Consider the following 25,233-nt stretch of genomic DNA (forward strand, 5'->3'; position numbering starts at 1 on the left):
GTCAGATACAAAGGGTGGCGGGGACACAGGTGGGATATGAGGAACTTGATTCGGGAAGGAAGGAAGCATCAGGCGCAGAGGGAGGCCCAGCTGGGGCTGGAGGAGGGCCCGGCCCTGTGCCAGTCACTTTAAGGTGTCATCGGCGTTTTTGAACATGAGAATGGCGTTATAGATCTTCAAGGCTGGGCCCAGCTTGACGCTCATGATCTTCACAATGTCCGCCTGTGTCAGCAAAAGGAAGGCCTCGCCGTCAATCATCTGAGGGTTGGGGGAGGGAGGTGGAAAGTGGAGAAGGCGGAGAGGGTCATTGGGAAGGAGTGAAGGAAGGTGGGCATGTGCATGGGGAGGCGGGAGGGGAGAAGGGAAATGGGAGTAAAGGGAATGAGGGGGGAAGGAAAGGAAGAGGGAGAGGGAAAGAAGAAGGAAAGGGAGAAAGGAGAAGGGAGGGAGAAAGGAAAAAAGGAAGACAGCAATGGGGACAGAGAAGGAAAGAAAAATATCCAATGGTTTCCCCATGTTCACGCGCGCGCGTGCGCACACACACACACTACTGACTGGTCTGGACTTCAGTATGTTTTTGCATAATGTTTTCTGAGTCCTCACTGATACAGCTTCAAAAAACCTGCTGTCACTGTCCCCACATGAACCCACTGGTCAATCTTAGTCCTGTTAACAGACATGTGGGCATTCCAATCAATGCATTACAGTATTACTATGAGCTATGAGAGAGAGAGAGAGGAAGGGGAGCGGGGGCGGGTGGGGGTGGAGATTGTTTTAATCTAAATCTAACCAAGCCTTTGGATCTAACTTCCAGCTTATGGGAAATACAGGGGATGTTGGAACAAGTTGAATGACGCCACAAGGCAGCAATGAAACAAATCCAAAAGGGCACATGGACAAGACTTGTTTCAAGGGTTCCTGTGCATCACTCAGAGACTCCTCACTACTGTAGCTGCTGGGGCCAATTCTAGTTCTTCAAAGCAAAGGTTGGAGTTTGTAGTCTAGCAGTTTGGGAACAATGGGACTATTGAAAAACATACAAGACATTGTATGTGTGCTAACATATATGGCGAGTGTTGAGCCATAACATTGGCAGGGTCATATTTGACCTTGAAGGTAGAGGAATTCACCAGGAAAATGAATTAAATGAGCCAAGTACAATAATCCATCCTCAGCAATAGCCCAAGAGCTGGGGACAGCACTGGGGAATTTCCTGAGTTAAGGTAACCTCAGATGATCCTTAGAAAGCCACACGTGGAATGTTTAACAGAGGCCAAGCTAAAATCTAAGCAGAGTATCAAAACCTGGTGAGGAGACTTCTATGCCACCACAACAGAAAGACATGGCTCACAGGACCCCAAGAGAAAGGGACACCCAGGGAACAGGTGGTTGCCGGTGCCTCTCGGCTGCACAGTCAGCGGAGCCTCTTGGCCCCTCTCCGTCCTCCCCTTGGGAGCCCCCATTGCGCCGGCACACACCTCCCTCGGAGCCCTTACCGCATGCCACCGCAAGCAGCAATGTACTGTTCTGTCTCCCCTGCTGCATGGGGGGCCTTGAGAGCGGGGACTTCTGCTCTTTTTCTTCTGTATCCTTGTCACCTTCTATGGGGCCAGGCACAGAGCAGGCATCGGTACTGAACACATTTACCAAACACACAGGGCTACGATAAAGATGACTAAGAGGACAGGTCAGGCTTTGCTTAGGACCATGAGTGCCAGCTACCGGACTGGAAGGACTGCCCATAGGCTGCCTATCTGCTTTGCTCTGATTCCTCACTTGTGAAGCGTCCCTCTACTGACTGGTCTGCACCGTGGCTGGAGGGCATCTTGACCAGTGTCCCTGAAGGCGCGGACTGCATAAGTTCACTCCTTGGGGAGACTGATGACATGGACTAGAGCTTGGAGAAGGCAGTCCTCGGTCCCCATGAAGGTCTACCCTGAGACTCTGTTAGATACTGTCCGTCCACCAGCACAACTTTCCCGCTCTGGCCATTGCTTTTTTGTACCACAGAACATGTTGAACGGAGACGTATTGCATATGTTCCTGGGAGAGACAGCTCTTCTCCCAACAAGGGGACAATGCAAAGCCCAGCATAGGCTAGAGGATTCAACTCCTGGGTGACTCGGCAGGTGGCTCAGCACCGGCTGAACGAACAGACTCAAAGAGCATGCATTTATGACCTTTTGTCACATAAAGGAAGGTCTCTAATCGATGCCACATGGTTCTGCTCTGTCTCATGAACACATGTCGGGAAGACTTCGCTTACGACACAGAAGACAGAGGCTGGAAAGGCTTATTAATAACAGAGATGACCAGAGTTAAGATTTAAAACAATGAGACTATGAAACAAACAAGGTAACATTTAATAGGGAGAAATGTAAAGTCTTACATTAGATTAATTTAAAAAACCCCAGTGGTACAAGTAACACACTGGAAAATTTGTCTAGACTATAATGGATAATTGATATAAAAAAGCACTTGGGGACTTGCATGATCCCCAAACTTGTATGATGTAGCTATAATAAAGCAAGTGCAATCTTAAGTTTTGCTCACACAAATGTAGGGTTCAAACTGAGGGGAAAACAAAATGTCTCTTAACTGTGGAATATTCATAAAATGGAGCACTACTCAACAATAAAAATGAACAAACTACTGATATACACAATAAACATGAATGAACCTCAGAAACATTTCACTGAATGAAAAGAGACAGACAACACAGCATGCATGCTGTATGATTCCATTTATATGAAGTCCAAGGGCAGGCAAAATTAACCTGTGGTGCTAGAAAGGAGAACAGCAGGTGCCTGTGACATTGGGGACTGACGAAAGGGGCCGAGAAAGAACTTTCTGGTGCGACGGAAATGTTTCACATCTTGACCGAAGCCTTGGGTTCAGAGTGAATACATTTCACAAAACTTGTGGAAGTGTACTTTTAAGATGGGTGTGTTTCTCTCAGCTTTGCTGTGAACCTGAAACTGCTCTAAGGTAACAAAGTCTTTTGAAAAAAAGCGAAACACATCTAACCCAGGTGTTCTGTGCCGGTCAGAGGGTGTGTGAAACGCAGGTGCAGCTCCGGACACCCACTGCTACCGTAAGAAACCCAGCTGGGGAGGAGTGCACCCAGAATGGGGAGGAGTTAGAGCCCCACCCCACAAGGATCTGATGAAGAGACTGGGGTGGGTCTGCGGTGGGAAGGGGGGCAGACTTCCTTCTCATGGGCTTCCACGTGCAGGAGGCCTCCTCGGAGAGCAGAAACTACACTTCCCTGAGAGAAGGACGATGCGTGCGTTCTTGGGAAGGGAGACCTAAACAAGCTCAAAGGTCCCTTCTACTTTCAAACTCCACAAAGTAGGACAGCCACAATAAAGTTCTTCATTTAAGGACAACTACACATTTAAAGAACAATTATTGATTGAACCCCCACTGTACCAGTTATTTTGGTACAGTGATATGATTTATATATTACTCTGTAATGTTATATATATATATATATATATAATCTTAATATAGCATAATATACAGGGGCCGGCAGAAGTGAGGCCTGCTCAGATGTGGTTGGTAGGGAAATAATATGGGGGTAATAATTTATAGTTTTAATTTGAACATTTCACCTAAAATGTCATATGGTGTGCTTGAGTATGATACTGTTATGTTACAGAATTACATGCTTATGATTTTGTAATAAAAGATTTTGTAATAAAAAAGGGGTGTTATTTGTGCCAGACCCTGTATATTACTGTATAGTAATATAATATATAATCACATCTATACTAGTGGTATAATTATCCTATACATTCTGATACAATGATCCACTCATCATTGCCAATGCTCACAATGGCCTTGAAAAATAAGCATCATTATAATACTTATTTTTTCTCAATTTTACACATAAAAGATGAAGGTTCAGGGACAGTAAAAAGCTTTAATTGGCAGAACTGGGACTCAAATCCGACTGCCTGCAAAGCTGGCATTCTTTTATCTACAACTCACTACTTCTTACCTCTGGGGAGCTTTTGGGCCTTGATTTTAAGTGTACGTTAGGATCCTTGCAGTAAATGGCAGTACCTGTGCCATTCAAAATACACTTTAATGTACTGACTGAAGGTAAGTTTGAAACAGAAAAGACTGGGCAGAGAGCAGAGGGGTGGGTGGGTCCTGGTCTCCAGGCTGCTTCTTCCCTCCTGGGGCCAGTCTGACTGCAGGGACTTCCCAAGCTGGGCCACGGCCCATACCAGGTTCTTCCCAGAGATGTGGTCACTGTGACTACTCTTCCCCAGGTGGGACGACCGAGGGCCACCCCTATCTGAGGGCAGCATGGGTATCCTGCCGTCTCCGCGAGTGACCTTTCTCTGTCCCCACTCTGCACTTGCACCTGCCTCACTTACCTCATCTTTGAAGAGTCGTGCTTGGTCCTCACAACCTGTCAGAGTCTGAACAAAGCCGGAGACCTTGAAAATCAAAGAACACACGTTGCCAAGGAGACAGGCCCGGGAGTACAGGGGAGAGGTGTGCTTCTGTGGCCTTGGCACCATCTGGACTGTGACAATGTTGCTTTTAATTATCAGCCTAAGAGGATCCTTGCATCTCCCTGCTGCTGGATTTCCAGCTGGACTAGCAGCCTGCCCCTCCCCATCCACCAGGATGGGCCTAAGGAACAGTCTCCCTGTCAGTCCCCACTGGGCAGCCAGGAGGGACTATGTACTTGGGAGATGAGCTGGAGACAGAGTCAGGGGCAGTGCCCAGCTCTGCCCAGCGGTTGGGGGGGGTCTCCTAAACCAGGGGGTCATGGTGACAGGGTACAGTGGGGGAGGGAAAAGAGTGAGGGGCCCGCACTCCTCACCTCGTCGATGGTCCACTTGGCGACAGTCGAGGCCGAGATGCCCGCCACCCCCGGCAGGAGCTTGCAATGCTGCTCCCAGCACACCGAGAGGGACCGGTCCGGGTGGGCCGACAGGGCTGACATGAAGAGGGACTGGTGGATGACATCGGTCGTTAGTGCTGGAAAGCAGAGGCAGAGGCTGACAGGCCGGTGCTGAGGTCGAACCTGCCCCAAAGCCTGCTCATCCCCATGCCGCTCAGGAGGACCGTGACCAAGAGGGCGGTCCTGATCGGACTTCTCATCCGGGGCTCGCTCCTTCCGGTAAAGCGGGTTCCTCACTTTACAGACTCTCAGGTCGGCTGTTTGGACTGATCCTACCCCGTCCCTCTGAGGCCACACCACTGGGCCTTCCAACATCCTGGTACCAGTCAGTCGCTAGATACCTCGCATCCAGGTGGCCCCTGACATCCAAGCAAGCGCAGCCCAAGCATTGGAAGCCCGTTCTGTTTGTCCCCCCCTAAGCCCTTTTGGGCTCTTATAACGTGCTCTTTAATGCTGGGCAAGGTACATAACGTGGACCTCCGTTTCCCAACCTGTACAGGAACAGGTTGGGGAAGGAAATTTCCATGGTTTTTTCCTGTTCTTTCAAACCCTGACACTCAGGGGGCGGGGGTGCCCTAGGAGCCGGGGGAGCACAGCTAAGTCCGTCCTCTGCAGGCAGCCTTCCTCTGGAGCCCACACCGAGGACGTCTGCCCATGGACGTGTGAGAAGCCTCTGGAACACAACCCAGAGTGACCAGGGTGTCCTCTGTGAGACAGCCAGCCGGTAGAACACGGGAGCCCTGCACAGAGGTGAGAAGCCTGAGCTGTGTCCCCTGCTCTGTTCCTAAAGGGCTTGGAGGCCCTCTCTGGGCCAGAGCCTCGGTCTCTGGGAAGACTTAACTTCCCTAGTGCTCCGGAAATTTCTGGAATGAACACAATATGCACGCACCCACTAGTGGTCAGAACGTGGCCCTACAACGGAGCCAACCAGGTATTCCACAGGCAGGTAGAAGAGGTGCCCACTGCGGTCCCATCCCCCCAAGTCCTCACTCTGAGGGCCTGGAGGCAGGCCAAGGCACCCCCCAGCCTGGCCGGGGCTGCAGGAATCGCCTTCTGTCTCCAGCAAGAGGAAACAGTTGGGAGCAACAGCAAGAGGGAGTCAGGCAGGAGATCAGGACTAGCAAGAATCCCTGCAGGTTCTTAAGCACTTTACGTGACCATTGCATTTAAGCCTCCCTTTAAAATGGGCACTATCATCATCAGCATTTTACAGATGAAGAAACCGAGGCTCAGAGAGGCAGCATCACCTGCTCAAGGTTTTCCAGGCTCACTTGAACAGCTTGGGTGCTGCCCAGAAATGCAATGAACCAGGTGGTTGCTCACGGTCTCTTCTTGTCTTAAAACGATGTACATTCAACTCAACTGAGGCAAGATCCCCAGTGTCCCGGCTGTGTATCAGGCCCTTTGCTACTGGCCAAAGATGTGACATGAATTCATCATGCAGCGGAGGGCTCAGCCACCCTGACCCCGCCCTTGAAGGCTGCTGCGGGCTAAGCTGTACCCCCCCCAAATTCATATGTTAAAATCCCCGCCTCCGGTACTTCAGAACGTGACTGTAAGTGGAGGAAGAGCCTTTAAAATGGTGGTTAAGTTAAAATAAGGTCATTAGGGTGGGCTCTAATCCAGTCTGACCAATGTTCTTACACGAAAAAGACTTTTGGACACACACAGAGATGTTGCGGGGGTGGGGCACACAGGTATAGAGGAAAGCCCAGGCGAGGGCACAGTGGGAAGGCAGACATCTGCAGGCCAAGGAGAGAGGCCTCCGAAGAAATCAAACCTTTCCGTACTTTGATCTTAGACTTTTAGCTTCCAAAAGTGTGAGAAATTAAGTTCCTGTTGTTGAAGCCCCCAGGTCTGGCGTTACGACAGCCAAGCTAAGCCAAAGGGGGATGGGAAATAAAGTGACACTCTGGTTAGGTGCTTTATGTCTGTTATATCAGCAGCTCGTAGCAGGAGAAGTCAGACCTGTGCTTGAATCCCAGCTCCGCTCCTTACAAAGTGAAGGAGCTCGGGCAAATGACATCTCAGTCTTCTCCCAGAAGGAGAGAAGGATAGCCTCGTTACAGGATGCTTGTGGGAGTCAGCGACAGTGTATGCAAAGCACCCGAAACAGTGCCTGGCCTATTGGGTGCTCAGTCCACCCTGGCAGTAACCGCTATTATTTCAGGTAGTTGGCACCTGAAAGACAGTTATTCATGTTTTCTAATGAGGAAACTGAGGCTCAAGGAGGCCACGTGACTTGCTCAAGGTCACTCCCAGGGAACCTAGAATTAAGAAGAACAGAACTGGGGGCATCATCCAACCTCACAGTGGAAAACTAGACTTTCCCACAGACTCCTGGCAAGGCCATGGGTGAAAGGGGGCTAGAACCTGTGATCATTCAAGGCCCTGTCTGTACTCCTGCCCCTGCTCTGTGCTCCCCAAGTATCTCAAATGAAGAGACTCAACTCCCCTTCTAGCTTCTCCTTCTCTGGACCGCGCCATCCTGCCATCCTACCAACTATAAACACTCTGTGGAGGCCACAGGAGTAAACGACCCTGGACTTACTCGGGAAATCTTCCTGTGGCATCTTCCGAAACTTTGGAGGGCGCCCAATCCTGGAGAGAGAGGGACCAGGTCCATGGTGGGGAATCAGCGCCTGGCCCGGCCCCAGAGGACACGAGGCCCTGCACCCTTGCCCTCCGCACCGGCCGTGATGGCGGGGCTTCTTCCTTAGGGAGAAGCCCGAGAGGTTCCTCTTACGGGCCGAAGCCTCCGAGTCAGACAGCTCTGCCTTCAGCCGGCTCTGGTTCCTCTCAGCCAGCGGGCAACCCGAGAGGCAATGGTGAGCCGTGAACTTGCCTGTGACGTGGCCAGACCCGTCACAACCAGGAGTGGGGCACTTCCTGGGGAAGAAGAGGGCACGTATGTTGGGCTGAATGCACTTGTTCTCATTAGCCCTGTCCAACCCCGGCCCCCTTCGGAGACAGTCTTTAGTGGACCCTGCTGGGCCACACACAGTAGGTGTAAAACAGACCCTCTCTGGACAATGCCTGAGGGCCTCTTGGCAGGAGCCCATCCCTCACCGGTGGTGGAAGCTGTACTTGGAGGTCCTCGTGGGCGGCAGGCTCCGATAGCTGAGAGGGGGACAGCCCCCGGGGGAGGCAGCGCTGGGCTCTCTGGGTCCTGGAGGAGCAGAAGAAAAGAGTCAGCATAGGGTCCTGGGGCTGGGGTGGGCTGGGGTGAATGGAGAGCGGGCCAGAAGCTGTTTCCATGGGGAAGGTCAGCACTGGGCACTAGTTCCCCAAGTACAGGGGCCCCGAGCTGGGCGGTGACGCCATTTCCTGCTACTGGGATCTACCCCTCTGTGGGGAGTGAGGGGCTTGGCTCTCATGTACTTGGGTGAAACCTGCAGGGCATGCCCTCTGTCTCTTTGCGGGGAAGATCAATGCAGAGGTGGTGTGGGCACGTCAGGACCTTAGGAGCCACGTCAGGCAGATTCACGTTATTGTCTGCTTGTTTCCCTCTTCCATCCCCCAGACTCTGGTAATTTTTTTAGGCTCTGCCCATGCTTGGAGAGTGATTGAGAAAGATCAGCACCCATGTGAGACAGGTGAGGCAGCAGCAGGGAAATAGGGAGGGGGATTGGGAAATCCTGAGGGTGAGAACTAGGGCTGAGCAGTCCAATGATCTGACCTCTAACCCCTGCCTGTGGGGATGGAGATTTTATTTAATGGAACCAGCACGCCCTTAGCAGATGCCATGCATGCTCTGTGTGGTTCTGCAAGAAGCTGAGAGAACTAACTCCCTGGTCTGTAACTACCTTAAGCACATGCTCCTGAGTGAGTTTCCCCTTCATACCTCAATACCCCAGACCCAACAGCTGGCGAAGCCAGAGGCAGTGCTCGGTACAGCGGGAACCCCAGGGCAGGGAGCATGTGTGGGCTCAGAGCTTGCTGTGGCCACCAGGGCCCTCTGTGTCAGGCCTGGGTGTGCTGTCAGGGAGGGGAGGTAAGAGCTTGGGGTGGTTGGGGCTGGACATCAGCAGGAAAGGACGAGAGTGCCCCAGCGATACACACGGAGAGGAGGCTGCAGGGGATGCCCTGTCTTGGAGCACCAGCCGGCAGGGTGGATGTCTGGGTGGTCGGCATCGATCCAGAAGTCATAGGTGTGGCTCCAGCCGTCAAAGTGGAGCTGGGGAAGAAAGGCCCTTGGCGGTCAGCCACTCCTTGTGGAGCCCAGCTCAGCTGAAAGGTCCTGCAGGTTCCACGAGGCTCCCCCCATCCCCGGGGCCTGTCAGAAGCAAGATCCTGGACTGGAAGAATCAAGGGGCCAACTCCATGATAATCCATCTGGGCCACCATGTTTTCCAAGGGCTTTGCTCATTGAGTTATGGGCATCTCCCATCAATCCTTGCTTAGGACTAGAGTTATTAGGTCCATTTTATAGGTAGAATGTGACGGCTCAGAGGAGGGAAATGACTTGCTCAAGCCCACAAAGGTAAGTTACAGATGGTGCTAGAATGAGATCCAAGGTCTTTGACCTCAAGTTTAGACCTCTCTTCACCACAACATGCAACCACTCTTATGTCTGGCTCATGCCATGCCCTTGACTTCGAATTAATCAACAGAATTTCTGTCCCATCGGTCTGTTTGCTTCCCCAGCCCAAGGGTCCCAGAGCCACCTTTATTCGATGGTCCTCCACATCCTCCACACTGGCCACACGGATCAGGGCTGGGTTCCTGCGGTCCACGGCCTCCAGCTTCATGTTGACCAGAAAGCTGTGTGGGGGTCGCTGCAGGGGGACAGCAGCCTCAGGTCAACGCCCAGTTCAGCAGTGCTGGGGCCCCAAGAAGGGAGGCCAAGGGCTGTGCCTGGAAAACTGGGGCCTGCCAAAGGGGCTGGGGTGGGGCCCCATCCTAGCTGACCGAGGGCTCCAAGCCTTCCTGAGCTCAGCTTCATGGAGGGCAGGGAGAGCCAACTCACCACCTTGAAGGCCCAGGAAGGCACAGCAGAGGTCCCGGTTTCTTCCAGATATTTCTCCCAGCAGAAACTATCAGGGTCTGGGTAGTCTGGAGGAGAGGAGGAGAGCAGTGTCTAGAACCCAGGCATATTGGGCGAGTTCTCTGCCCCAACAAGGACCAGGAGCACGGAAGAGACAGTGGCTTGTGGAAGACAATCTCCCCCACCATCACCATGGCCAGCTCCTTGCAGGGGGCTCCCGGGGCAGATGGTGCTAGCAAGCACCTTACCACCTCCCAGGTTACAGGGCTGTCTGGGAACCCTGGCACCCACCCCTTTCCCCTGCCCTGTTGCTCCAGCTCCAGCCCAGCCCAGCCCCATCTGAACCTCTATGGTATGTGGACCCAAGTAATACTCTGGAAGAGAAGGGTGCACTTTCTTCGCTCAGGACTCCTGTGTCCCTGCGTGGGGGGACGGGGTTTATCTAACTTTCTTGCCTTAAACCTCCACACAATCGGGTTTGACAGGACTCTCCTAAAATTAAAGGGGTCTCAACCCCCAGGGACAGAAACTGAGGCTCCAGGACACATCTGTCCCCTCACAGCTAATGAGGTCCTGGTACAGGGTCAGGGGAGAGGGCTGGGGGGCCGGGCCACACGGTCACCTTGTGGAGGTGTGAGGGGCTTTCCTTGCTTCTGGCACCAGCCCACCGGGTGGATATAGGGGCTGCTGGGATCACACCTGAAACCCAAGAATACAGCACTGTCGCAGGTGAAACTTGGAGGCGCTGAACCTGCTGTCCTACGACAGCACGGCGCCAGGGCCCCCCAACTGTACTTCTTAGTGAGAGTTAGACAGAGAGCTGATGAGAAAGTCAGAAAACTGTAGCACTAACTAACAGCTCTAACACCACCATCCTATCTAAAGGCAAATCATGAATCACAGTGGTCTGCACATCCCAACCTTGGTATTTTTAGATGATACATCTAATAGTGCATTGTGTTTCTTATGATACGGATCAAATCCACAGGACAGTCAATTATTCCCCTGAACAAATATGAAGGCCAGGGCTGGGGGGGGCCACACGGTGTGTAAGTTTTCAAAGTCTAGCCGCCCGCCCCCTGCCATACCATCACCACCCCCTCGCCATCCCCTCCTGCCCCCCAGCCAAGTCGGGGCCCTCCCACTACCAGTAATCGTAAGTATCGTCCCAGTTGTCAAAGTGCACCAGGAAGCGGCTGCCCACCACATCGGTCACGCTGGCCACACAGACGAGGGACGGGTTCATGCGGTCGACAGCCTCCAGCTTCATGCCCACCTGGAAGCCCAGAGGTGGGGGAGTCTGGGGGCAAAAAGAGGGGCTGCCACGGCCAAGCCAGGCAGGCTCGTGCTAACCCAGAGCCCGCTGGCAAGGGAAGGAGTGGGTTCCCTAAGCGTCACGCTGAGGGTTGGGGGTGGGAGAAATAGGCAAAATTGTAATTCCCCAGCCTAGAGACACTCAGAAACTTCTAGCCTCCCGGGTACATCCAGAGGAAGCCTCACCATGGCAGAAAGAGGAGTGACCAGCAGGAGGATACACATTCACCCAAACAGTGTCAGGCTGAGCACAGCCTCCCTTACCCCATGGGATAGCTGTCACCATCCCCATTTTGTAAGTTAAATAACTTGCCCAGGACCACAATGCTAGCCAATGGTGGATAGAACCCCACCGTGTGGGGGATGCCCTGCAGTCACTTGGGAATCTGCAAGTAAGGTCTCTGGGCCTAAACTGGGCGGGGTGTGGAATAACTGCCTAAATAGCTTATCAGGGTCCCTGGCTGGACTTTTGATAGATATGGTGATATTTTTTTAAAATATATAATCTTTATTACATTATTTCCATTACCATTTTTTAAGTCCCCTGATACGGTGCTATTTTTAATGGGAGTTCCCTGTATCTCCAGACCTTTTCCTTGGGATTAGGAGATACTTGAACTGCTGGGTAAAGCTGCCAGCTGCCTTGAACAGAGAAAAAGACTAGGGGTGAGCTGCTGGGACTAAATGGGAGAACCTCGATGTCAGACAAAGTGAAAGAAAAAGCAGCTCCCGGGATAGAGGCTTGGGCCTCACACAGAGAACTATACAGCAAACCAAAGGGAGAAACAAGAGCGGTGATACCTCAGAGCCCAGGCTGAGACACCCCACCAGGCCTCCAAGGGGACGTGCGGAGGAGGGGATTCTGTAGAGGGAACTAGGGGAGAACCTGTGCCCAGCTGCCCCCTCTGGCCTTGGCCTGCCCAGCGTGCCCCTCCCACTTGGTAAGAGAGACCAGACAGAGCGGAGGGAACCGACAGACAAGCTCTCCTTGTTAAGTCAGACACCCTGGGCCAGCTGCAGTGACTCTGTCCCCGGGGCAGGTGTCCACTCTGGCTCAGGGGCACTCACGTGGCTCTGGCTCACAAACAGGTGCTTGGGGGCAGCCTGAGCTCTTGTGCTGCGCAGGTACTGACTCCAGCTGAACTCCTCCTCCTTGTAACCTAGGCCCCTCGGGGGGGACGAACAGAGCGCCGTGCAGAGGCTGGGCTGTGGCAAGGGCACCCCACACTAAAGCAGCAGAATTGGGCGGGCCTGAGGACCCCACAACCCTCGAGACCCTGACCAGGGTGGGCCCCCTGCCAAGCAGGACACAACCTGCGTGGACACTCAAAGGCCAGGGCAAGGCCTAAGCCCTGGGGCCAAGACACGGCAGGAGGTGAGGAGGGGCTCGCTGTCCAATGGGGAAAGGGGAGGGTGCCAGGGAAGGAGGGGTGGGTGTGAGGGCTACCGCCACACGTGACCAACCCAGCGAGGCCTTACCTTTGGGGGGCTGCAGCCTGTGCCCTGTCTTCTCAAACCAGCCGGCAGGGTGGATGTCAGGGGAGTTGGCATTGATCCAGAAGTCATGGCACTCGGCATACCCATCAAAGTGCAGACGGAGGCGGTAGCCACACACCTGGGCCCCATGATGGGGAATCGCAGGGACTCCGATGCCAGAAGACCCCCCGCCCCCGCCCTCACCTCGGCTGCCCAGCCTGGCCACCTCAGGGCTCTAATGCTGGCAGGCTCCCCACCGCCTTTCACTCCCAGGTTTCCCCCCAGCCGGAACCTTGTCCCACACTCTCCCGTCCTGCTCTGAGGAAAGCTCATGTACCCATGAGCCCTGAGTTCCGGGTACAAAACAGGCACATCCCATGCCAGAGCCCCAAGGGCACCTCCCGGGGCTCGGGCCTGCTCAGGGCCCCAGTGACCTTTTCTTCTGCCCCCTTCTCTCACTGCTCCCTGCTCGCACGCTCTGTTCTGGCCGCACGGAGCTAGTGGCAGCTCCTTGAACATGCGGCCTGTTCCATGTCCCCGCGCCTTTGCTCTCTTGGTTGCCTCTGCCTGGGACACCCGAGTCATTCACAATCATCTCTCAAGCCTCAGCAAAGGAGACCCTTCCTCTGTGAAGCTTCTCCTGCCTCCTCAGTGCCTCTCTGCACACGTCTGTCCCACGCCTGTGGTACGTTGCTGATACGTTAACCTGGCTGATTCCCACACAACTGTAAGCCCCTAGGGGACAAGGGCCTTGGGGGATTCATGCCGACCCCCCCAACCTCAGGGTCTCCTCAAGCTCCCCCAGCACCGACACACTCACCATTCAGTGCCATCACCACCCTCACACTTCGCCTCATTTTTGTTCATTTTTTGGCTTTCTGTGTGTTCCACCTTAGCCCCCCACTAGACTGTGTTCTTTCTGAGGGCAGGACAGTGTCTCCCTGATCTGAGTCCAGGCCCTCCGTGCCCTGGGCAGGCTCCATCCGTCTACCCTGAGAGACGTCATCAGAACGGCAACGTGCACCCCGCTCACCTCGGCCACGGTGAGGATGAAGTACATGGATGGGTGCTGAGGGTCGATGCCTTCCAACTTCATGCCCAGTCTGAAGCCATTCTTGTGATGAGAGACTGCCTGGTACTGTCAACGCACAGATTGGAGAGGACCCAGCTTCCATCCAGCCTTATCCTTGCCTAGTGGGCTTGGGGTGAAGGAGCTCCTTTAGGCCCCACCCGCCTGGGACAACCAAACGGATAACTTATTTGGGGGTCTTCAGTGCAGGGGGACAGAATGGCCCTCAGGTCCCTTGAAAAATGTGGGGTGAGTCAAGGCTGGACTTAAGGGCTCCCTCTTACCCAAGTCCTTAAAAGATCAGCTTACAGAATTGAGTAGCAGGCACCAGATTTCCAAAGCCTGCAGGACCAGCCTTGGGTGAGCCCAGGTTCCCCCTCCCTCTTTCTTCCCACCCTGGACATCCTTTTTGGTGGGCTCTTTTCTACTTTTAGCCCCTCACCAGTTTCTCCCCTTGTCATTCTGACAGTCCTTTAAAGGATATCAGACACAGAAAACACCAGAAAGCCTGAGCTGAGTGGTGAGTGAGGCCCTTGACTGGGAATACAAACATTTCCTGGGCAGAAATTGTCCCACTCACGTCCTGGAAGAGGCTGACTGGCGCAGTGATGGCCTTTTGCTCCTCAAGGTAGGACTCCCATGACCAGCCTTCCTTCTTCTCCCCTGACGCTGTGGACAAGGGACAGACAGGTGGGCACAGACAGTGGAGATGGTGATGGAGAAGGCCTGAGGGCCAGAGCTGACTACGAATAACCTTTGTTCCATTTTTCTTAGAACCAAAGAGTCGGAATGGGGGCCAAAGCGGTGAGGTCAGACCAATAAGTACAGACTTGCTCACACCACCAAAGGGAAACAATGCCATGTAATACTCAAGTCTTTGGAAACTGAGCCTGGTGGTGAGGCCTACTTACATCTAGGCAGAGCATAAACAAACGCGTGGTATAACCGCCAATAAAGAACACACATATACTAATATGCAAACCATAAACTTTTTTTAAAGAGTCTCTTGTGTAAAGGGTCATCTTTTTGTTATTATTATTAAAGATTTTTTAAATTTATTTTTAGAGAGAGAGGAAAGGAGGGAGAAAGAGAGAGAGAGAAACAGTGATTGGTTGCCTCTCTCACATGTCCAACTAGGGACCTGGCCTGCAACCCAGGCATGTGCTCTGACTGGGAATTGAACTGGCAACTTTTCGGCCCATAGGCCGGGCTCAGTCCACTAAGCCACACCAGCCAGGGCATAAACATTGTTTTTCTCTCATTCTTTTTCTGTCATACACTAACTCATGCTCACATATATATGTACAACACACCATCACAATGGTAACCTATGCTCCCAGCCTCACATGTCCACATGTGTAGACACACATCACATGAAAATATGTACATATAGGCCACCTTACCAGGCTGGCTGCTGTTCCACTCCTCACTTTCTGGGGTGCTGGCTGTGGGCCGTCCCTCTGGATCCTTTCCTTCTTCTTGCTTCTCCTGTGGAAGGCAAGCCTGATTCCAGCTTCTTGTCCTCATGGGTTTGGGAGAAGCCCCAGTCACTACTCCTGGCCCATGCCTGGCTGCCTGGCTCTCTGACCACATGGTGTTTTGCCCCAAACAGGTGAAATTCCTTCTGGGCCACCAGCAGGAATACTGCTTCAGCAGACAGTCCCCTCCCCATTGGGCACAAACTCACATGAGCAGCCCCCCATCCCCCAGCTACACAACCTGACTACAATTCTCTTCACTCCCAGGTGGGGAAACAGGACACACACACTTGCCCTGTGCTGATTTTGCCAGCCCACTGAAACTTTCATGCTCTGTCTCTTTCAGCTTCTCTGTAAATAGAGCCCTGTGCTCCCTGGCCTCTGGCCTAGTGACTGGGCTCCAGAGACAGAGCTCTCCCTCTGGCCACACAGCGACCTTGGGTGCCAGTTCACAGGAGTGTGTTTTAGCCCTGATGCTAGACTGAGATGGGAGCTCCAGGGAAGCAGGAGAGTGTTTATTCATGCCCCTCCCGCCAGGTGCAGGACCTGACTCAGGAGGAGACCCTACAAGATGAGTGGGTCTTCTCTGGCCCAGCCCCACAACCTGGACTGATGGAGAGGACAGTGGGAATTGAGGGACAGCCTCTAGCCTCCCCCTTCCCTCCCCCTGTCCTCTTCCTACCATGGCGTCTGGCTCTGACTCCTCCTCTGATGGGCTCTGGTACTCCCTGTGTTTCCTCTTCTTCATGGGTTTGAGAAGCTCAGAAGTGCTCGTGCAGGAGGAGTTCGGGCCTGAGGAGTTCTCCACTATGACTGACCTGAGGGAGGGGCAGCTGAAGGAAAGAACCACCGACCCACTAGGCACCACCCAGCCCCTCTCCTAAGCCATAAACAGAAATGGGGCTTTGGAGCCCAAAAGCAGAGCAAGTAGAGGGGTAAGCCCTGATCCTTACCGCTCCTGGAAGAGCTGGGGACAGCCACCACTGGAGGAACCGGGATCTGGACCGGAGGCTAGCTGAGGCTCACACACCTGGCACTGACAGGGGCCTTCATCCTTTGGGGGTTCCCCAGGGGGATCCTCAGGAGGGTCCTGGGGGAGGTCCCCTGTGGGGGCCAAAGGGGCCTCAGGCCACCTATCCCATCCTAGCCACACCCAGGCTCCTCCCACTTTGGAGCTCTAACCTCCTGATGTCCTGCCCCCACCTAGGTCCCACCTCCTCGGGCTCCCCTGCTGGACAGCCCCTCCGCGTCCTCCCACCCCTACCCTTCTCCACCTTAGCATCAACCCCTGGGCCCACCTGCAGGCACCTGGGCCTCATCCCTGACCATGGCTCCTTAAGGAGCACAGGCCTTGCTCCACCCGCGCAGGGGACCAGCTCAGGGCCTGGGGCTCCTACCTGGCTGTAGGATGCCCGTATCGCCACCTCCCGCCGGGGCCTTGCCAGCTTCGTAATCGGCTATGTCTTGCCGCCGCAGTTCGGGGCTTGGGGGCTGCTCGGCTCCCACCATGTTCAGTGGCGCGTACTCGCCTATCCGGAACTGGAGCGTAGTACGGTCTCAGGATGGTGACTATGGTACTGGCCCTTGATTCATCTCCAGTCCCCAAGATCGCGGCCCCATCCCCACTCAAGCCACGCCCCCAGCAGCCCGCAGGACGCTGCTCTAGGGTGCCTCCCTCCAAGCCACGCCCTCAGGCACCTGCTGGTCTCAGCCCCACGGCGCCTCACTCCAAGTCCCCAGAGCCCATTCCCCACGAACCAGGTCTCTAGGACCCCACGGGTCTCCTGTCTCGAGCTCAGAGTGCCTCACTCCAAGTCACGTCCTTAGAGTCCCTCACTCACAGCCCCACCCACTGAGTCCTACATCTCGGGGGCTTCCCCCACTTTCCGCTTCAAGCACGGCCTCCGGACCGCAGGCCCCACCTCGCAGCTGCAGCTGGCTGGGCCCTGCCAATCCCCAGAGGCACTGACCCTCAGGCCGCCCCCAGGAGGCGGGGTTTCGGCCTCGGTCCACTCCAGGAGCCGCACAGTGCTGGCGCTGGAGCTGGCCGCGGGCCCCGCGCTTAACTGCGGCAGAACGGTGGCAGTGACAGGTACGCTGCCTGTCACTCGCTGCGGGGCGCCCACGTGGATCGGCTCCCGCGGAAAGCAGGACACATCCAAAGAACTGCTGGGCAGGCCAAGGGTGGCAGAGCTGGCTGTGAACAAATACAGGCACAGACACGACACAGGTGAGCCTGGTGGCACTGTCCCAATCCTGCCATGCATGTGTGTAGGCAGGTGAAAAGTACCATCTCCTCCCCAGGATCCACACCTGCTTTGACAGATAGGAGAATGCCCCTCCTCCACAGACCCCTGGCTTGGCCCACCTGGAATGATGAAGGCAGTGGAGGGCAGGTGAGGGCCGGACCCTGGGCTGTCTCCGGCCACCAGGTGCACGCTGACCTCCCCTGTGGAGGGCCCCTTCAGTGTCCTCAGCATCTCCATTTCAGCATGCCCCTCCATCCCGGTAGGCCTACATTCAGAACACAGCCCCCAGAGTAATCAGGGAGGGAGGGGGCTTCTCTGAGGAGCTACCCACCCTCTGAGAAAAGCATAAGGCCCATGGGGAGTAAATGGTGCCTTAGGAACCCGGCATCAAGTCTGGCTCCTGGCTGTAACCAGGTCGCCCAGCTGAGGAAGGGCCCTGCTCTGCCCCCAGTCTCTTAAGATAGCAAGCGTGAGGGTGCTGTGTCAACTGTGACATACAGAACTGACTCTGGGGAATATGTTTCCAGCCAAGGTTCTGTCTGGCCAGCTCTCATGACAGAGCCCAGGCCAAGTCCAAGCTCCCTTCTTCCTCAACCCGCACCTCCACCCCCACTAGAATCACACCCTTCTCCATCTGGGGTTTCAGAACCCCCAAGCACCAAGTTCTCCCTCCCTTGCACACGTCGGTTTCCCCAGGAGGCGATTTTTCCTGATCATGTTCTTTTATGCCCTCTGTCCACCACTCCTGCCCAAGCAGGAGTGGGCGCTCAAACATCTGTTGAACAAATTCACACATCTGAAGAGCAAAGAGGTAGTGTATGAGAACCCCAGCAGTGCACGGTTCCGCTTTAACGAAGCAATGGCAGTACTGGCATTTAATGAAGAGTTGGCAAAACAGATAAATACAGGAGAAAGAAGACCTAGTAACATAACAAATATGCTTAGTATCTATCATGACTTAACTCCTAAAATGTGTTGGCCACAGTCCTAGATGCCTTACCAACACTGTCCAACAGAATTTTCTGTGATGATGGAAATGTCCAACACTGCAGCCACTTGTTTACTTGCGGTTACTGAGCCTTTGAAAAGTGGCTAGCGTGACTTGAGAAACAGAATCTTAAAGCTTATTTAATATGAATTAAATTTAAATAACCACAGTGGCCATACTTAATTGTATTGGGAAGCACAACTTTATACATATTTTAAGGGCCTGTTGGCTCTATGTTCTAAACATATATCAAGTCTGACCATCTCTCTCCATCTCTGTTGCCACCATGTTAGTCCCAACCACCATCAGCTCTCCTTGGACTTCAGAAATTGCCTCCTAACCCATTTCCCTTTCTTCCTCTTCTGCCTTCTCCAGTCTATTCTCCAATAAGAGAAAGCTTATTAATATGTAAATCACATAATTTCCCTATCCAAAATTCTTCACTGGTTCCTCACTGCCCTCAAAATAAAATCGAAGTGCTTTACCCAAAAGGATTTAGCCTCTCTTCCTCTCTGACCTCATCCTCCACCCTAGACTCTGGTTTCCTTCTATGGTTTCACATACGTTCCCAACTCAAAGCTTTTGCTCTTGCTGTTCCTCCTGCCTGGAATGTTCTTCCCCACACTCTCTGCTTGGCTCCCGTCTTCTGATTCTCCAGGCCTCAGTTTAGTGATCCACCTCATCAGAAGAGGTCTTTCCTGACCTCTCAAAATGGCAGCCCACGCCTCACCCCTTCTCGCTACTGCTTACCTCATTACTCTGTTTATTTCCTTCATTATAATTGATAGTAACAATCTTCATTGACTTCTTTGTGTGATCAGTCATCCCCACATACATGGAAGTTCCATGAGGGCAAAGATGTTTTCTGTCTTGTTCATTTCTTTATCACCAGCACTTAGAATGGTGCCTGGCACACAGTAGGTACTCAACAGGTATTTGTGCTAGATTTCAGTAATTTCAATTAGTTAATAAAAAAGCACTATGTTAAAGCTGTGGTCGGGGAACTTAGTTGGTTAGAGCATTGTCACAGCACACCAAGGTTGCAGGTTTGATCCCTTGTCAGGGCACATACAAGAATTACCAAATGAATGCATAAATAAGTGGAACAATATCTCTTTCTCTCTCCCTTCCTCTCTCTCTGTAAAATCAATAAGTAATTAATTTTTAACCTCACTTGAGGACATTTTTTTCATTGCTTTTAGAGAGAGAGGAAGGAGGAGAGGGAGAGGGGAGAGAGACAGACATTGATGTGAGAGAGAAACATTGATCAGTTGCCCTCTCGCATGTGCCTGGACCAGGGATCGAACCTGCAACCTGGGGATGTGCCCTGTCCAGCAATCAAACCCATGATCTTTCAGTCTATAGGACGATGCTCTAACCAACTGAGCCTCACAGGCCAGGGCAAAAAAAAAATCAATAAATAATCTTTTAAAAAAACCCTGTGTTGATACTTGGTTGCTTTAAGGTGTTAGCCGTACTTGACAGTGACTTCTGGCTACAGGATAAAGGAAGAATGTGGGCCTAGTCTTAAGACAGAGTTAAGACAGTTTGAATCTCAGGTCCACTCCTTAACACCTGTGACTCTGAGTAAGTAGCTTACCCTCTCTAAGCTCAGTTTCCTCGTGTGTAAAACAAACCTGGTAATGGTATCTAGCTAAAGGGTTTTGGTGAAGATTAAATTTAAAAATATGTGAAATCTTGATAGCAGAAGGCCCTCAACAAATACCAATCCACTCTCCTTTAACAGAAATTCCAGGGAACTTTGCAGTTCTGACCAATAATATATAAACTACTTGCTTGCAAAATCAACTTGCAGTGCTTGCTCTCTCTCCCACCCTCCTGCTGCTCTTCTGCATTTATTTATTTTCCAGCTTTTCCTCCCTAAAGTACAGAGTCTATCCTACATATTACGGTGTGTATAATCAGGGAGGCAAAAGTGAGGTATGTAACCTGATTAATTAAGGCAACATTCAAACCAAGGTTTGTTTTCCCCTTTTCTAATTATAAAATAGAATTCCCTGAATTTCAATTCCAATTATTTTGCCTTGCACAGACGACATACTGGTACCATTTAAATTATCTTCAACAGAGTCGGTCTTTTTATTCGAAACATTTGTCAGGCATGAAGAGTGGCTGTGGTTACTCCTGAAGAATTCCATTCTGTTTCAAACCTATCACACGTTTCAGGGCTATCCCTGAAGGGCGGCTGAGAGGACTGCCCTTCTGTTCAGGTTCGCTGCCTTCTCTTCAGCGCACTGGAGGGCCAACGGGGCTTCAGGACCACTCTGTGCTCTGGGAATAGTCTCAAATAAGGCTAACTGCTCTCATGAAGCCTTCATTCTAGAAATAAGGGATAAAGTCAAGGCTGAAGATATAAATTTGAAAACCATCACGAAGAGATGACCTTGAAAACCTTAGGGCCAAGAATAAAGAAAATGGTGGGAGCCTTGGAGCTCACCAAGGTTTATGGGTTGGGAAGTGGAAGATCTAGCAATAGAGACTTAGAAGGAGTCTGCAATGAGGTGACAGGGGATGCAGGAGAGTCTGGGCTTCTGGAGAAGCCAGGAGGCCATTTTTCAGGAACGTGGGACCGCTCAGTGGTGTTAAATGCCACTGAAGGATCAAGTCAGAGGAGAGCTAAGAGCTGACCATTTGAGCAATAAGGAGGTCATCAAAAACCTCCACAAGAGCCATTTCAGAAGAGCTGTGGACAGAGAAACCTGATCAGAGTTGGTGCTAAAGAGAAATCGTTGATTAGTTCAGTATTTATTGAGCACCTGCTATGTGCCAGGCACTATGCTAGGCAATGCAGATTTGTCAGTGAACAAGAGACACCTCCACCACAGAGTCCACATTCTAAGAGGATAAACTGACAATAAGGATTGGCCTAACTATTAGAGAACAGAGAACATGAAAACAATGGGTCTAACAACACTTTCAAGGAGTTGGAATGTGAAGGGGAGCACGGCGATGGCGCCTGGTATTTGGAGAGTGACGTGGTCTCAAGGTAGAGGGTGTTGTGGTGGTTGTTTTGCTTTTAAAAATAGGAAATGTTACAGTATGTTGTGAGCTGATGAAAATGAGCCTATAGAGAGGAAGACACTGACAGTGCAGGAGAAAGAGGACAATTCTAGAAGGCAGGTCCTTGAATGTGCAGGAGGGAAGAGGGTCATCCAGTGCACCTGTGATGTGGGGACCCATCACATGTAGCAGGGGGGTCCTGACTAGTGGCACATACTATTTCTGTGTTCTTTCTCCCTAACTGGACCATTAGCCTTTCTGAGGCCTGTCCTCTCTATGACCCAAATGCACCCCTCCTCTACCAATACCCCCCCTATATTTGCAGCTTACACAGCATTTCCATAAGCACTGTCCCACACGGTCCACACAGCAGCACAACTGGCCTGATGTGGTTCCCAGGCCTCAGCAGTCGCAAGGAATCTGGCCACTCCTACCTCTGCAGCCTGTTCACGCCTTCAGAACCCCACTTTTGTGGCTTCTGCACATGTTCCTTCTGCTTGGTACCTTTTCACAGCCCATATTTCTGGAATATTCCTAATCATCCAAGATGCAGCTTGACTCATTCCCAGAATCTACCCCCCACCAAAAGTTAAATCACTCACTCTCCTGTGCTCCATGCCACCACAATCTAACTATGAATTAATGTCTCCTCCCCCAGAGACAGAACAAGGCACCCAGTGCGCAGAGAGCCTGATCCAGAGATCGCACTCCACAAATAGTCACTGAATGAATGATTCACAGATGTGGGAGTGAAGAGTGGTCAATGACATAAGAAACAAATGGTACTGAAATCCATAAATGGCTTAGCCATTCTTGCCTTAGAGACTAGAATACTATCTCTCCTGTGCAGCTCAGAGGCTGGGGGAGGCGGGGATTAAGGGGGAGGTCCCAGCTATAGTGAAGGCTGTCACTGGTAGCCCTCAGCTGTCAGCTTCTCTCGGAATTGCCCTCCGCCAGGGGAGCTGCCTCGCCCAAGTGCCCTCTCCTGGAAGGAGCTCTCCAGTTGACTAGTTGACAGCAGGTATAAAGGCCCTGCCCCTTCGCCTCAATTTGGGACACCTCCGCAAGGCTATCTGATTAATTGCAGAGCTTCCCTTGGGACAGGGTGAGGCCTCTGTAGAGCCGGTACGGACAGTTCAACTTCCTTGCCCAACCACCCTGCTGTCCTCCCTCCTCTTCGGGTAATATTCCCAAGGGCATCCCAATAAATCTACGCTCAAGCCTCCGTCTCAGAGTTTGTTTCCCGGGAACCCGACCTAAAACAACTGTGGATCCCCAGCCTAGAGCTGTGTCTGGCACATAGCAGATGCTCAATAAATATTTACTGAATGCATGTGCTGGGTTCCTTTTCTCTTGGTCTGTCGGCCAAAGTTCGCCCCTACCCCTGCCCGCTGCTTTGCCCTTCAAGGCCTCCACGTATACAACAGACGCTCAATAAATGCCCTCGCTCTAGGTGTTGGGGGCTGGGAGCTCGCGCCCCAGACAGATATCCGGACGCGGCCGGGACGCCCGTGGGGATGGAAGCCGGTTCCAGAGCCGGGCCCGCCGCCCGCCTTCCCTCCGAGTCCTCCCGGGACGGGTACAAACGGCGGCGGCGGGCGGGGCGGTCCCTGATCCGTCAGCCCCGCAGGACGATTACTTTTAAAAACGCCAAAATGGCGGAATTCTTTTTATTCTTTCCCTTTACAGCAAAAATAATAATTATCCAATTTTCCGTTATAAAAATCATAAATGAATGGAAGGAAAAGAGAAAGTTTGCCAAATGACCCATTTCCTAAGAAAACCCAAACCCCGCCCTCTACTACACCCTTCCTTCTATTAATGAAAAACTCTTAATTGATTGCATTTCTCTATAAACGAAGCCTCCTCTCTCCCAGCCTGCAGATCGCGGCCCGCAGGAGCTCGGCGAACGCCTTCCAGCCCCGCATCCGCCCGGCCCTCCGCACTCCGCCCAGACCCCCTTCGGCTCCCGCTTTCCCGAACCTCCTCCCCAGCCCGCGCCCCACGCTGGAGGCGCTGGGAGGGAGCAGCACACCCGGCCCGCACACCCGGGCCCTCGCCGTGCGGGGTGCGTCCGGGTTGCGCGGCGGTCCTGCACCCCGGGGTCCGAGCCACTGGCCTGCGGTCTCCCTACCTGCGAGGCCAGCCTGTGGCCGCCCAGCGCCGAGCTGCGGTCCGAGCCCAGCGCGGCACGCGCCTGCGCGCACTGGGGGGGCGGGCCCGCCTCCCTGCAGGATGCGGACGCGGACCGCGCGCGGCGCAGGTTTGGGGGTCTTTGGCTTGCGGTTGGGCAGCCCCGGTGCCCTCTTCTTGCCTTCCTGCGAAGCCGGGCCGCGTGGGCCTAAAGTCCCTTCCCCCCTGGGGCTGGACTGTTGCGCGGGCGAGGCGGATTCGCAATTCTTTCTGCCACCCACAGCCAGCAGTGCGCAGTGGGGCGCACGGACCACCAACCTGGAAGAGGGAGCCTGGTGGTCTCAAAGGCTGAGAGGTCAGTGACAGAAGACGAGGCTGCACTCCTGCAAGCATCCCGGCCGTGCCGCTGCGCTGTCCAGCGCCTTCCCGCGCCTTCCCACCGCTCCTGCCCCCCGCCCCCCCCCCCCCACCCCGAGGAAGGGGAGCCAAAGAGCATCTATCTGAAAAGGCCTCAGGAGAGGCGAACGGCTGTGCGACCTAAGGAAAGAAGGCCCCGCTCGGCGTGGGTGCTGACCCCGGCGCTGCTTCGGTTAAAGACGGCATTAAGCCGCTGCTGCGTTTGGATAGTTCCACTGCCACTGGCTTAGAGTGTGACCTGGGACACATCACTTTATCCTCCTGGTCCTCCATTTCTCCATTTGTAAAAACTGTCATCTACTTCCTGGCTTGTGGTTTTCAGTAATCGTTCCTGTAGCGGTGCTGCCTTGAGCAAGTCACTGCTCCTCTATGCTTCAATTCCCTTGGCTGATCTATCTGCCTCCTCAAGATCTAACTACTCAAATCTGTCTTTTCTGATTCCTGTGACACAGAATACCTCTTTTTTGTCACAGCTGTAGCTTCACACAGACTCGAGTAATTCAAGAGGTTAAGAAACTGCAAACTCCCTGGAAAGAAGGAAACACTAGTTTTTGTATCCCTAGCACTCAGCACAGAGCTGGGTGGCGAGTGGGTGCTCCATTAAGTATCTGTTGACTAAATGATGTATTGCATGCAGATGAAAACAGAGCACTTCCTCGTACATTACAGAGCCCCAGCCCCCTCTCCCACACCAGATTTCATTGAATCCCTTCAGGTCGTGGCCACAGGTCCAACTTCCAGGCTCCTGATTTCAAGTCCAGGTAGGAGAATCGTTCCTTATTAGTTGCAGGCAAATTTCCCAAATTTTTGTGGTCATCAGGTTTAAATGTATGCAGCATTTAACTATTCTGGTTGCTACACCAATGTGCATTGCGTGTGTTCTTCTTCCCTGCAACGTCAGTTTTTAATCACATCTCATATTATTGGGAACAGGATTGCATCAGTTGAGGATGTTGGTTGCCATAACAATAGGTTTCTTTTTACACACCAATGTACACACAACCAACCGCTCATTTTTCTCTCATGTCTACTCAGACTGCTTGTTCTGGATTCCAGAAGGTTTATTTTAGGTGTTCAGATGATTAAAAGTAAGTGGTAAAGCTACACAAACATATGGCTTCTCAGCAACATGCATCCTTGAGGTAGTGATTAATACACTAGTAAAATCTGAGCTGGG

General features: G+C 52.8%; 1 protein-coding gene across 2 annotated transcripts; it reads right to left on the reverse strand.

The window, feature by feature from the left end:
• Positions 1 to 123: 123 nt before the first annotated feature.
• On the reverse strand, positions 124 to 23,688 carry L3MBTL1 (L3MBTL histone methyl-lysine binding protein 1). Of its 2 annotated transcripts, XM_054573405.1 has the most exons (22): positions 23,641 to 23,688; positions 17,617 to 17,762; positions 17,219 to 17,445; positions 16,646 to 16,787; positions 16,202 to 16,352; positions 15,931 to 16,066; positions 15,174 to 15,258; positions 14,351 to 14,439; positions 13,735 to 13,839; positions 12,705 to 12,840; positions 12,294 to 12,385; positions 11,060 to 11,211; positions 10,534 to 10,610; positions 9,894 to 9,979; positions 9,592 to 9,702; positions 8,987 to 9,101; positions 7,994 to 8,093; positions 7,616 to 7,813; positions 7,476 to 7,525; positions 4,844 to 5,001; positions 4,389 to 4,451; positions 124 to 258 (listed from the first exon to the last, which is right to left on the reverse strand). In XM_054573405.1, exons 2-22 carry the CDS (start codon positions 17,750 to 17,752, stop codon positions 124 to 126), a joined length of 2,544 nt encoding a protein of 847 aa, XP_054429380.1. In that variant the 5' UTR covers positions 17,753 to 17,762; positions 23,641 to 23,688. The 2 variants fall into 2 exon arrangements, with proteins under 2 accessions (XP_054429380.1, XP_054429381.1); XM_054573406.1 differs by lacking the exons at positions 17,219 to 17,445; positions 17,617 to 17,762; positions 23,641 to 23,688 and having other exon boundaries at positions 7,616 to 7,828.
• Positions 23,689 to 25,233: the final 1,545 nt, after the last annotated feature.

This window comes from Pteronotus mesoamericanus, unplaced genomic scaffold (assembly GCF_021234165.1).
Source record: "Pteronotus mesoamericanus isolate MK-2021 breed Mesoamerican mustached bat unplaced genomic scaffold, CSHL_Meso_final contig_25, whole genome shotgun sequence".
NCBI classification, from domain to species: domain Eukaryota; kingdom Metazoa; phylum Chordata; class Mammalia; order Chiroptera; family Mormoopidae; genus Pteronotus; species Pteronotus mesoamericanus.

Coding starts and splice junctions, on each gene's coding strand:
- L3MBTL1 (XM_054573405.1), bottom strand. CDS start 17,752: ATGGAGGGGCATGCTGAAATGGAGATGCTGAGGACACTGAAGGGGCCC. Junction 16,067..16,201: donor CCCCAGCTCTTCCAGGAGCG/GTAAGGATCAGG, acceptor CCCCTCCCTCAG/GTCAGTCATAGTGGAGAACT. Junction 15,259..15,930: donor AGTCAGAGCCAGACGCCATG/GTAGGAAGAGGA, acceptor TGCCTTCCACAG/GAGAAGCAAGAAGAAGGAAA.